The sequence below is a fragment of the Nelumbo lutea genome, chromosome 3, assembly GCF_056320005.1.
Source record: "Nelumbo lutea isolate HS-2025 chromosome 3, American lotus-T2T, whole genome shotgun sequence".
NCBI lineage: Eukaryota > Viridiplantae > Streptophyta > Magnoliopsida > Proteales > Nelumbonaceae > Nelumbo > Nelumbo lutea.
This window is the reverse complement of record NC_142686.1, coordinates 9,965,125-9,978,705: the sequence shown is the minus strand read 5'-3', so window position 1 is coordinate 9,978,705 and position 13,581 is coordinate 9,965,125. Positions and strand designations below refer to the sequence as shown.

The 13,581-nt window shown below is 34.7% G+C and overlaps 1 protein-coding gene across 5 annotated transcripts; it reads left to right on the top strand.

Annotated features, from left to right (window-relative positions):
- Window positions 1-4,148: 4,148 nt before the first annotated feature.
- On the top strand, window positions 4,149-12,305 carry LOC148862844 (E3 ubiquitin-protein ligase SIS3-like). 5 transcript variants are annotated; one of them, XM_088978672.1, is made up of 10 exons: window positions 4,149-4,370; window positions 4,795-4,833; window positions 4,955-5,021; window positions 5,129-5,202; window positions 6,672-6,810; window positions 6,903-6,995; window positions 7,867-7,932; window positions 8,581-8,700; window positions 11,047-11,160; window positions 11,709-12,305. In XM_088978672.1, the coding sequence occupies exons 2-10, from the start codon at window positions 4,817-4,819 to the stop codon at window positions 12,114-12,116; spliced, it is 1,098 nt and encodes a 365-aa protein (XP_088834798.1). In that variant the 5' UTR covers window positions 4,149-4,370; window positions 4,795-4,816; the 3' UTR covers window positions 12,117-12,305. The 5 variants fall into 5 exon arrangements, with proteins under 5 accessions (XP_088834798.1, XP_088834797.1, XP_088834795.1 ...); XM_088978671.1 differs by having other exon boundaries at window positions 4,249-4,370; window positions 4,933-5,021; XM_088978669.1 differs by having other exon boundaries at window positions 4,249-4,657.
- Window positions 12,306-13,581: the final 1,276 nt, after the last annotated feature.

Here is a 13,581-nt window from a genome sequence, read left to right as displayed (position 1 = left end):
GAAGATATAACAAATCCTTGAGCGAAAATCTGCAACTAACAAAGTTGAAGTCTTCGAATAAACTTTTTGTAAGACATTAAGAGGTTGGACTAAGAGAAACAATAATGATTTTTTAAAAACTTGTATTCATTTGCTTGACTCACACTCCTTGAATAATTTATGAAGAGTTATAGAGTAGAGGAATGTGAGAGTTCAGAAAAAGGTTTTTTGAAAAATCACAAATTTGACTGCTAAAAGGTAGTTAATAGTTAATGACTATTAACTTTAAATAGTACCTCTTGATCACACCCGATCGAATCGTGATAAGTGAAACATCAATGATCAACTTGCATCAAAAGTCAAAGTTGCCTTATACCAACCACCACGTAAGTGTGAGCAAAGTGCGCCTCATTATGTCATATACACGCACGCATGCACGTTGCACGATAGCAAGCCTCCATACTCTTCTTATATTTCTAAGAAGTGTAAATAAACTCTTATTTAAAAACTCAAAACTTAATTTAACAATTTTTCAAGGTAAAACAAGTTGAAAACTGATTTTTATGTAAAAACTATTTTTCAAAATACATGTAAAGATGCATTTTTTTCATGTAATTAACCAATCAAACCTATTAGATTTCATATTTAATGAGATTAAAATCCAACAACGAACATTACCGATTGTTGCAACTGGAATTTCATCACTTTCTTGCCACCCCAAAACCAACTGCGCTTGTGCCACTAAACTCCTCATTTACTAAATTAGCTTCCACTTCCACAGCATATGCCGACATGCACAGGCGATCTCCTATACCTCCAAACCTTGGTCATCACTGAAATCACTAATCTCACAGGCTCCATCCATCCATCACAAAACTTCATCTCTCACTTATGGGTTTTCATTTATTTAATCGCTGTCGCTTTCGGAGCATACTCATGTATAAAACTAATTAAATAAGATATTGAAAATCTGACGCTACATATTTACCTGTTTTTGTTGTCATGCATGTGTGTTTTCGTACTGATTACAAGACTTTTTACGTACTGATTTCTCACATTCAATGGTTCATTTTTAAAATTTCTCACATTCAGCAATTACAATGCTTTTTACGTACTGATTTCTCACATTCGATAGTTCATTTTAAAACTCAAAGGATAAAACCGCATTTATTTCATAATTCAGTCAAATTAATATAACGGGTATCTTATTTTGATAAGGGAGATTTAAATGCTTTTTGATAAACCTTAGTTAATACATACGCTTGTGTCATAAACAGGGTTACTGTACAATTCAGTTTTAATAAGGGAAATTGTCTAAAACTTATCATGAGTTTTTAACATTTCTCTTAAACTCATCACAGCTTTTCAAAATGTCTAAAACTCACTATGTTAGTAAGTTTTTATTTTCCAAAATTCACCTTCCGTTAGTGCACCATTAATGCTTATTAACAGAGTTGTCCATGTCATCATAAATAACAATTTTTATGACCAAATTACCCTTGAATGGTGAGTTAGAGGAAAAATGATCTGTTTCAGTTTTTAATTTTCTTGTTTTTTTTTTGCTTTTTTTAGTGTTTTGTTATAATTTTCAATATTTTTTATAATTTATGTCTTTTTAAAAATTTTATATTTTCTATAATCTATAAATTTTATTATTTTTTTGTTATTTATTTGAAATTTCCGTGTTTTTCTATAACTTTTTGTGTTTTTTCTACAATTTTTTATTATTTATTTTTTTTTCATTTTCTATAGTTTATATAAATTTAAAAAATATTTTGTTTGCAATTTTTAGAATTTTTATATTTTTTGTAATTTCTATGCTTTTATGTATTTTATATTTGAAAAATAATTTTTTTATCTTTTTCCTTTTTTCATGTCTAAATATTAAAATGGTAATATATTAACACCCGATAATTTATTTTGTATATATTTTATTTTTCTATGAATGTTAAAATGGTAATATATTAACACCCGTTAGTTTGTTTCATGTCAAGTTAGTGACATGATGAGTTTTAGACATTTTGAAAAGTTGTGGTGAGTTTAAGATAAATGCTGAAAACTCATTGTGAGTTTTAGACAATTTTCCTTTTAATAATAACAACATTGTATGTATTTGGTATAATTCTCATTTATTAAATAAACATTTATACTTGATTTGTCTTCAAAATTGAGAAAAGTATTTGATAAACTGTTTATAGACAATTAGGTATCACTAGGCACTATTATGCACCACATCTGTGGATCAATGAATAAATGCTTAACTGTTTGGGGAAACATTAAAAAAAAGCTTCCCCCAATAGTTAATACACACATAAATCAAAACCCACTTTCATGAATATCAATGCATACAAATTAATATGATGGAAAAAATGTTGATTTGACAATGATATTGCATAGTTTATTACGAAATGCCCATGAAACAAAATACATGCATTCTGGTAATCAATCAGGTGGTTAGTTATAAAATTCATCTGAGGTGCATGTTGATTAGCTATACCCCTTCCGAATCATGTGTTTCTATATAATATAGATTTTTGCAGTCACATAAATAATGGCGTGATGTTTAACCATGGCATTAGCGCATGAAGATGATCCCTTGGATGGTCACTCAACATCATTCCAAATATGGAGAGATGTGGGTTCAAGCCCACGTAACTACAAGCTCCCAGCGAACCTCATGTGCACCTTCCTCTTTGTCCACCCCTTTAATTTCTTTGTAGGTTGACTTTTTCAATATTAGATGATCAACTTATTCCAACTTGGACGATCTATAGCTTACAGTAGTTGAATCACTATTTGAATTGAACTTTTAAAAGAGTGAAGTAAAATTGGATTTTTTTTTTTTTTTTTGTTTTAATTTGCAAGTTGAATGAGGTTAGAAGGGGTTGGGAGTATGCGAAAAAAGGCAAGGGTTGAAGTTGCATTGAATGATTTAAGTGTCTGTTTTGAAGTTTCATGTATATGACATGTTATGAATGTAGGCTAAAAGAGTACTTGAAATCAAGTTTGGTTGTTCAGCACTTAGTGCTTATTTATTTGTGTTGATCATAGACGAATTGATCGGTACACAAATAGGAGGGCCTGTTAATAAATGATTAGATGCACATTTAAATTTATGGACAAATACCTTAGAAACATCAACAACAATAAAAATAATAAATACATGTTGTTTAAGATTGATAATCAAGATATAACTCAATGTAACATTTTTTTTTTCTAATACCATAATTTGGTAATTCATAACAAGGTAATGATTGAGTAGGATGTTATAGTATAGAATTAAATAAATAATATCATAATAAGACAAAGATGTTACAAATATATTATTTAAGAAATATATAAGTTTATTGCCAAATTGTAAATTAAAAAGTCTATGATACCAGAAAGAAAGACATGATACTCAAAATAGGTTTGACCAATGAAAACACCTTGTGAATTTTGATAAATACAACCTCATTGGTTACAAGTTTTCATGGTATTGGTTTGATTAGGAAGACAAAAAAGGCATAATAATGAAATCCAAATTCCTCAAATATCGCATTTTTCTATAATCCAGATCTTTTCCAAACAAAAAACACCGTGTACACAATATTCAACGTACATTGAAAATGTCTCCATACATGTATGTTAATTCAAAGAAAAATGTTCCATGGTGATGATTTCAGTGTTTATGCAGAGTTTTTACTTTTAGGAGATCTTGTGGTGTATTTACTTTTGTGACATTTAGTCCTGGCATGACATTATTCGACCTAAGTTTCTTCATCTAATCAAAATGTGATTGAGGTCAATCCAACTATGTTCACAACACTGATTCCTAGCATACTAATATTCTTGCCGAACTCTGCTTAACTTCAGACTTATATCGGATCCGAATCCGATGCATTAATGATAGCATATCCCCTGTTTGACAACACTGATCGTGCTTCAGTTCGGTACACCCACTTTTCCGTACAGCCATTAGTCAAATAATGAATGAACGATGAAAATACAAGTTGACGCACAATCGACGACTGTTCATATTGCTTACAGGAGATTGAGTTGCGTTTATCATAATAAGTAGGATTATTTACACTAGATCATTCCTGTAAAGCAATACAAGTTGACACCTGGTAAGCATAGGTCGTTTTCGAGTACTCATTAATTAACGAGCCTAATAAGCCCCACTCAATGAGCTCAAAATCCAGCACGTCAGCAATTAATCTTACGTGGTCTCCACTTGCTGCCGTACTCTTGCTCGTAAAAAAGTCCAGAGCCGGACATAACGCCGTCAAGTAACGGTGAACGGGCCCTCAAGCTTCAACCTTCCGAGTCCCGACTCGTATAAAAGACTTCTCTGCTTCACTTCGCTGTTAGCAATCTACTAGTCACTTCGTCTACTCGTTGTCTCCGAAGTCCGAACAGAATCCTTCGCTCCAATATTTTATCGTCTTTTATTTCTTATTTGTTTATTTATTTTCTGCTGTCTTTCTTCATCCTTCTCTTTCATATTCATCTTTCTATGAGCCCATCTATCTACGTTTGTTTGATTTTATTGAAATGAAGCATTGATTTTGGTGGAAAACGATTTTCGAATGCTTCAATGCTTGGTTTGTTCCTTTGATTTACAATATCTTGAAGCGCGTTAGGGATTTAGATGTTGTTCGTATTTGATGGCTATGAGGGGCGTCGATTTCAAGTGGCAAGTTCGAATATTTGTTGGAAATGGAGAACCATTTGCTCAAAATTATCTCCCAGTATTTTTTTTTTTAAGTTATTCCTCTTCACTTCTGACATGGGGCTTTATCTTGATGTTCAATGTTGGTTTTCCTTTTGCAGGTACGATGGGTTTTTCTTGTCAATGCTCGCGACAAGTGTGTATCCTTGATAGTAGTTCCAGTAATTTTTCATGTTACGGGAAATCTTGACTTTCCGCGACTTGTAATTTGAAGTAGGTCTCCTTAAGTTTTGTTGTAGTCTTTGACAAATTGACTGCTAGAATCATTGTTTCTATTAATTGGAAGCGTTATCATCTTTGTACATACCCGTTGCATATATGGATTGTGGTAAGCTTCCTTTATTAAACAAGACATCTTTACCATTATTTTCAAGTTTGTACATTTGTGTCGTAGAAGAAAACTGTTCCGCTACCTTTCTTTGTCCATTGCGTTAGGTTGACTATACGACTGTCTTTGTATTCCGGTTGTTGATGTTCGTAGACAATGGCCTTGCCGCTGGAATGGGTTTGTAAGGATCCTAACTTAAACTCCTTACAAGTTGGTTATGAAGTTTGAGACACGATAAGTGTATTAGTCAATATCCAATGTCTTTAGTGATATTGTAGTTAACGCCTTTCATTTATTTATTTGTAATGATTTCATCTGAATGCTATTTCACCAACCAGCAGGGAATTAGATAAAAGTGAACAAAAAATAACGTGCACATGGAGGTGTTTCATGTGCCATAGAAAGCATGAGTTGGATTGTGCATCATAAGGTGTTTCATGTGCCAAGAAATAACATGTTTTATATGATAAATGTGCATTGACTATGGACGAACTCATAGCTTAGGAAAGGATTTCGTCTGAGGGAAATAGAGATTCCCCTGAAGGGGATGCTGTTATTTTGTTTAGCATGGCACTGCTTTTATGCCATTCAAAATTTTGAGTGACTTTCCAACTGTTAGTGAAGTGATAATTGCAAGGTTTTTATTCCAGGTGAAGCAATTTGCAGCTAGCTGAGGATTGATGTAGGAAGATAAAAGTGATAATTGCAAGGTTTTTATTCCAGATGGCTCTATTGTCTGGATGAACATTTCTTTCTTGAGTCCATTGCAAGACTATGACTGAGGATTGATGTAGGAAGATGGGTGGGGTGTGGGGTTCAGGTGGGCACAACCTCCATTGTTTTCTTTTGGATAAAGAAGGAAAGAAGTTGCTATCAAACCTGGGGGTAGTGCATCCCTGGTTATTAACTGAGATTTGGTTAAAGGTTGAGGTTGGGTCCTATCTCCTCCCGACTTTCTTGAATCCTATGCCCTTGATTAGTAGTGAAATCTACCACCTGATTGCCTGTGATAGATATGCGAAGCTTCAACCTCTATTCCTGCTCAACATTGCTGTCCTCCACGTTTCTGCAATTGCTGTTTTAATTTGCCCTGTATGAGTCTGGAACCTTTTTTTGATATCGTTTTGGGTGACAAGAGTCAGTATGGAGAATCTCCATGAAGTTTTATCTGCGAATATAATTTGTTTACCAGCAAAATTTCTGTATTGTTGACTGATCTTGTTCCGTTGGCACTGATAATTAGGCCTTCCTATATATGTAGATACGCTATTTTATTTTATTTTCTGATGGGCAAGAATGGTTAGTGATTAAAAAGTTGTTGGATAAAGACAGAGTTCCAAACTCTTTGTCTGCACCACAAAATTTAACAAGTTATAATATTAATAAAAAAAACTTTAGCAAGTTATAAAAAAGTTAATAGTTTCTCTTTTTTGTCAAAAAAAAAAAGATAAATGTACACTTTAAAAACAATAGTAGAGTTGATTAAGCTTAAAAATCTTCTAGGGTGCTGTTGCTGTTTTTCCAAGGTAGTCAGTTAGTCAGCCAGATACACACACACAATAAACATATTTGCTTCTATAATATGTATTAAGCCTGGATTACATATAATAAGATTGTTCCTTCTTCCTTCCTCTGTTTTACATAATGCAGGGATTTTGGCTGGCAGCAAAGATATGCTCGCTTCTGTGGAAGGATTGTGGTTCTTTCGATTCTTTCCCTGTTGCTTTATCCTTTTCTTTGGGCTTGGACTGTGATTGGGACTCTGTGGTTCACAAGCGCAAGAGGCTGTGTAAGTTACCGATTTATGTACCTATTTCTGGGAGAAAATAATTCTCATGTGATTTTTTTTTTATATTAACCATTTCTTTTAAATGCTTGCAGTTGCCTGAAGAAGGCCAAAAATGGGGTTTTCTTATATGGTTGCTTTTCAGCTACTGTGGACTCATCTGCATTGCTTGCATGTCCACTGGAAAGGTTAGTTCTCCCTTCTCTGTCTGCTGATGTTTACTCAGAGAAATTCTTATACCAAATCCTATATCTTTCTGGTATTACATAAAAAAACATTTTGTTATCAATATCAATGAAAACAAATACTGAAATTTGTAGACAATTATCCATTGAAAGGAATTTGTTTGATGTCTATATGCTAAAAAATATTCTCAATTTTAGTGGCGACATACCCTTGCTTGAATGGAAATATACATGCACAATGTCATCTTACATGATTAGGAGATTATGGATGGATTAAAAACCTAATAGTTCACAAATGGGGACTCAAAGGTGGTGATAGGTTGGATAAAAAAGAATAGTGAAGGACAATGGCAATATTGACACATTATGAGGGAGATTAGATGCCTTGCAAGGGAGATGGGAACCCTTCTCTCTGGGATTCAAAGATCAGCAAATAGTTTGGCTGATGTGCTAGCCAGAAAGGGGTGAACAGAGTGAAGCTGTTTTGGGGCAATTTGCATGTATGGAAGCATGTAAATAACAACAAATTGGGTTTTGTGGCAGATGCTATCCTGAACTTCTGTGGAATACTTTGTATACTTGTAAATATTCATTTTTCTATACATTTAATGAAGTTCTGAAAGCTAAAAATAAAAAAAAATTAAGACATACTAGAAATAAGAATATTCTTATTTAGAAACAAGTACTGAATAGATTTATAAAAAAAAAAGTACTGAATAGACTATGCTTAGCAGGTTATTTCTCTTGAAAGTCCATTTACTCTTCTTTTTCTTTTTAATGAGACTTGCATGGTGATGAGAAGAAGCTGATTTAGCCCATGCATCATGGAGGAGGAAAAATTAGTGGGAATCTAATGTTTGATTTTACTTTGCAGTGGCTGACCCGAAGGCAGGCACACTTGCAACGTGCTCAACAAGGAATTCCAATTTCAGAATATGGTGTAAGGTTTCAAATTCCTTGGTTTGGATTCTTAATTACTTATAAGGAGAGTGAACTTTGTCCTCATTGAAGAATTTCAACTGCATTGAGTTGGTCTCATGCCCTTTCAAAATTTAATAGATGTCAATCCAATTCCATCCAAGTTGCACACCCCCTACCAGATATCTCCTTGGAAAAGGTAAAAAGATTGCGTAGCATTAATGTGAGAAAGATGATGTATAAATGAGGGTGTGCAACTGTGTAAAAAATTTAAGGAAATCAGAACTCCCTTCCAAAGAAAGAAGAACTAAGTATCAAAGGAGCGCTATCACCATACCAAGAATTCCAGAATTAGCAAATCATCTGCCACCAAATTCATCACTTTTGATTTAAGTTAAAGTTTCCCTTGATATTGTGGGCCATCTTAAAAGTTGAGTAACTGGTCAATTAAGGTCTTCTAATAACCATATTTTTTGCATTCTACATGATACAGAACATCAATGCAAGGTGCTCCTCTCCAGATGCACTGTCATAATTAAATTTCAACTTGATGAATACCAGACTTAAACACCTTTATTTGATTTTAACTATCACAGAATGATCATTAGTCCTTTCTTCTTATTTATTTGCTTAAATTACTATATTGAAATTTCATTCCTCCTCATTTAAGGTTTTGGTTGACATGATCCGAGTACCTGATTGGGCATTTGAAGCTGCTGGTCAAGAGATGAGAGGGATGGGCCAAGACACTGCTGCATATCATCCTGGACTTTACTTAACTGCACCTCAGGCATGCTGTTTTTTTCCATGGTTATCACTTTGGGTGTGGTAGTTATTACCAGACTTTATGTGCTGCTGATTTCAAACTTAAAGCATAATGGCTCTGATTTCAAATTATTGCAGAAACTCATTTTGATACTGGCAGAGCTAAATCTGATATAGTGGCTTCCAACAAACATCTTTATGCATCACAATTTAGACCTGTCAATGTGTTGGGTCTGGGTTACATCGAGGTAGACACGGTCCTAACCTTATACGGAAATTGGTGGATCCAATCCCAACTATGACCCTATAGGTTCTGTGAGTAACAAGCCCAGAATCAGTCCTATTATTAATGGGACTTATTGGGTCTGTCCTGATTTTGGTTTGACAGTTCATAACAAGGGAGAGATTGAAGAGGATATTGCCTAGGGGTGGCCACGAGCCGAGCTCAAGCCTAATAAAGCTCAGCTCATGTCATGAGGCTCGCGAGCCGGTTCGAATAGCTACGGTACATACATAAATACATACATACGTACATACATACATACACATATATATAATAATAGTAGTAGTAATATAAAATTATAGAAAATAAATATAAATATAAAATTATAGAAAATAATATATATATAATAAAAATATTATATATATATACTATTTTTGTTTTTATATATAATAATAACTAACTATTATATTTCTTAATTTTTTTAAATATCAAATAAAAATATTATATATATATATATTTTATTTTTAGAAAAAAAAAATTCTCAAGTCGAGCTCGAGCTTACGAGCTTTGGACTCGAGCCAAGGTCGAGCTCAAGGTTCTAGCTTGAATCGAGCTCGAGCTCGAGCCTTGTACTACCTTGGTGAGCCGAGCTTGAATAGCTTATTTGGCTTGGCTTGGCTCGAACCCACCCCGTTGCCCATAGAATTACAGCGGCATGGGAAAAATGGAGGGGTGCATGTGCATCTAGAGTCTTATGTGATAGATGAATACCACTTATATTGAAAGGAAAATTTTATAAAACAGTGGTAAGATCAGCTATGTTGTATGGAGCCGAATGTTGGGCAGTTGAGAAACATGTCTAAAAAATGAGTGTGGTAGAAGTGTGTATATTGAGATGGATGAGTGGTAAAACCAGAAAGGATAGGATTAGAAGTGAAGTCATTCAAAAGAGCCTAGGAAGGTAGTGGCATATAGGGCTGTCAACGGGTTGGGTCTGGTCTGGAACCAGCTAGAACCAGAACCGACCAGACATGAAATATTGTGGACCCAGAACCGAACCTGATCCGATAAGGTCTGTAATCTTTAGACCCAGAACCAAACGGATCGGTTCTCAGGACAATCGGGTCTGACCCGACAGACCTGATTATAATAAATAATATATACATATATACTAAATATTATATACATTATGTATATTATATATATTTTATTTAATATATTATATATTGTATGTATATATCTTGGCTCAGGTCTGAATCGGTTTGGGACTGGGTGGAACCGGTTCCGAACCGATAATAATTGGGACACTAGATCAGGACCTGGAACTAGAACCGGTCCAATCAGTTTGGGTCCATCAGGTCATACCCGACCCATTGGCAGCCCTAGTGGTATATTCTTTGAAGATATTAGTATATTACATGGTCAGATTGGGTCCTTATGGACCTGATCCTAGTCTGATACTCTGATTGTTATCCTCTCACTAATGAGGCCTAGAATTTACCTTTTAGAACAAGGGCCTGTTCCACACCCTTTACAATAGGGTAGGGTTGCAATTGAATTGAGTTCTAATCGAATAGTTCAGGATCAAGTTCGATTAGACTTGATTCGAGTTTGATTATAATCAAGTTCAAATCTCAAGGTAAGCTCGATTAGTTATTCAAACTTGCGCTCGACCAATAAAAAGTTCGGCTTGAGAGCTCATGAACCTGGCTCAATTAAGATTGATACTAATGTATATTATAGACTTAAAAATATATTTTTATAATAGATATTTTGAGAATATTTTTATGTAAAATATATTTTCACATAAAATATATTCATTTTCGAGCTGAACTTGAGCTCATTGAATATTTAATAGAATTGAGCTCAAACTGGAAAATAGAGTTCGAATCGAACTTGAATCTAGTAGTATTTTAGTCGAGCCAAGCCATAGCATGCCAAAGTTTGTCTGAGCTTGGCTTGATTGGTTCAGGTTGATCTGTCTAATTGATGTTTATCGCTAGTCAATCATGAGACAAGATTGTGTGCCCTAAGCTTTTCATGTAGTGCAAACAATACTCTGACAAGATGCCCTAAATTCTTGTTCCAAATTTGTATTTGTTTTTATTGCCAATTCTGAGTCCGTGGTTGTTATTGTTGATTCCACAGAGAGAAGCAGTGGAGGCACTCATTCAGGAACTGCCCAAGTTCAGGCTAAAGGCTGTTCCAACTGATTGCAGTGAATGTCCAATCTGCCTTGAAGAGTTCCGTGTTGGGAATGAGGTAAATGTTCCTTTTTATACTATCATCATCCATATGACCTATCATCCATACCATGGAGATTGTAACATATGATTCAACATCTCGTTGTTTTTATATTTTGAGAATATTCCGATGAATCATCTGGAACAAAATCTTCTCATTTTTTTTTTTGTTTTCTTTTCTTCAACAATAGAGATGGTTTTTTCTTCGCAGCAATATAGTTTAACGCACCATGTGTTTTCTGATTTGGATTGTTCCTTAATATCTGCAATAACCATGGTGGACATTTTTGTTGATCTGGTCCATCCAATAGGTGATCCTTTTGCAGAAGCAAAAAACTATTCATCAAGAATTCTCTAACCAACTTTTGTATCGCTGGACCATTAAAGCAGTCTTTTTCATGCTTTCTACCATAAAAATGCTGTTTTTTTGGGTTGCATCATATGATGACCATTTTGTAAATTGTAGAAAAGGACATGACTGTAATACCTGGATTTTGTTGACACCAAACTTCCTTCTAGAACATTAAGGCTCTTGAGCTCCAAGTCCCTTAAATAGAAATGTTGCAGGTTCGTGGACTCCCTTGTGCGCACAATTTCCATGTGGAATGCATTGACGAGTGGCTTCGGCTGAATGTGAAGTGCCCGCGCTGCCGTTGCTCTGTCTTCCCTAACCTCGATCTCAGTGCTCTATCCAACCTTCGTCCTGATTCTGGTCATGCCTCTGCTAGTGTTGTGACCACAACACGCTATATGCGAGCTCAGCCTCCTGGCCAGAGCTATCTACTGAGGTTGCACGGCCTTTTGCGCCCAATCCGCACAGAGAATGCTGTGGCAGGCAGTGACACCATTGCCTTGGAAGGTGCTGAAAATGGAGCACTATCAGTGGTAATTCAGGATCCTTCTAGCACAGAGGTCCCAGCTGGCCCAGAACCATCAATGGAATGCACTGTTCATTCACCCCAACCTCACTTTTAAATCCTCCTTTCAATACAGCCTTGTGTTTTCTGGGTTCTAAAGTCAGGCCCACAAAGAAAATTTAAAGAAAGTTTTGCCAATCATATGCTAATGTTGTACTGACCCTTGATATTGAGTAAAAGAGTTGCGCTTTTTGTTCCTCAAAACCGAGCTTGAGCTATGATGAATTTAGACATTTGTTTGTGGACACCTTTTATATGGTTTTCATTTGAACTAATGGATGGAGTTTAATCTGAAGTTGTAATAGGCCGAGCCAGGATTTTCTTCTTCTTAGGCCTGTCAATGCCTCGATGGGATGTGCAGACCCATTGAAGAGCTGACATAATTATATAGGGTCTGGGGCTCATAATGCATTTCCTAATAAGTGTATTGGAATTGGTTTGGTTATTTATTCCAAACCATTAAAACCCCAACTGACTATATATGTAAGCATTTTGGCATATTACAATGATACCCCCAAGTTTTTCATGATGTGCTGCTATTTTCATATTATGTGACATACAAATGTGTTGGTTTTACAGTTTTGAACCACTTGTTTCTAACATAGGCGGCATCAAGAAACAAGGTTTAGAAATACAAAATACATGTTTTGCACTGTAAATATTTGTATTTGTACTCTTACCAAACTGAGCATTAGGATTCAAATTGGAAAAATTGAGAACATAAACAATCTTCAAACGGAAACAATTCATCCATGGTCAATCCATGTTCACTCCAAGTCTTTGGAACTCCTGCTTGCCTGGGTTATATTCGGTTTATCAACTTCCCTTGAGTTGAGACCAAGGTTCAAAGCATTAATAGATATCCTGATAAGGTGCAAGGGGTGTATCAGTAGTATCATGTGCTTACCCTTTTTTTTTTTTGGTTTTGTTTTTCAAAAATAGGTCAGGGGGTAGGTTTTACGTCTGTCTACCCACTGAAATAGGTCTAATGCCCGAAACGCCTGTATTTTGCGTCAGTGACCTACCAATACAATATATATCGGTTGATAGGTGACAAAATTTTGAACCTTTCTTGAGACAAGATATTTTCTTCAATCTCCTAAACACATTAGGATAATTAAATAGTTAAAATCCAATATATGGTTTTGGGGCATTTTAACTGGTGGATTATTATACGAGGGTGGGACTAGAGGTGCAAATGGATCGGGATTTGAGATCCAATTCTATTTTGTCGGATTTGGATTTCTCTTGTAGGAGTGCAAATGAATCGGATCATGATTTGATCCGATCCTATTTGGTCAAGTTCAGATCACCTTAGTTTGGATCTTTAGATCGGATAATAGGATCCAATCAGAAATCGGACCAAATTCAGATTATCCCCTATCCAATATATATGCTATATATATATATATATATATATATATATATATATATATATATATATATATATATGTGTATTATTTATTTATTTATAAATATATTATTTATATTGTATTTTTATAAATTTGTTATATTATTTATTT

Bases quoted from the DNA above. Each gene is read 5' to 3' on its own strand.
- LOC148862844 (XM_088978668.1), top strand. From the start codon at position 4,681: ATGGAGAACCATTTGCTCAAAATTATCTCCCA. The intron at 4,713-4,794 runs GTATTTTTTTTT...TTCCTTTTGCAG, and splicing joins TTGCTCAAAATTATCTCCCA to GTACGATGGGTTTTTCTTGT. The intron at 5,203-6,671 runs GTAAGGATCCTA...TACATAATGCAG, and splicing joins CTTGCCGCTGGAATGGGTTT to GGATTTTGGCTGGCAGCAAA.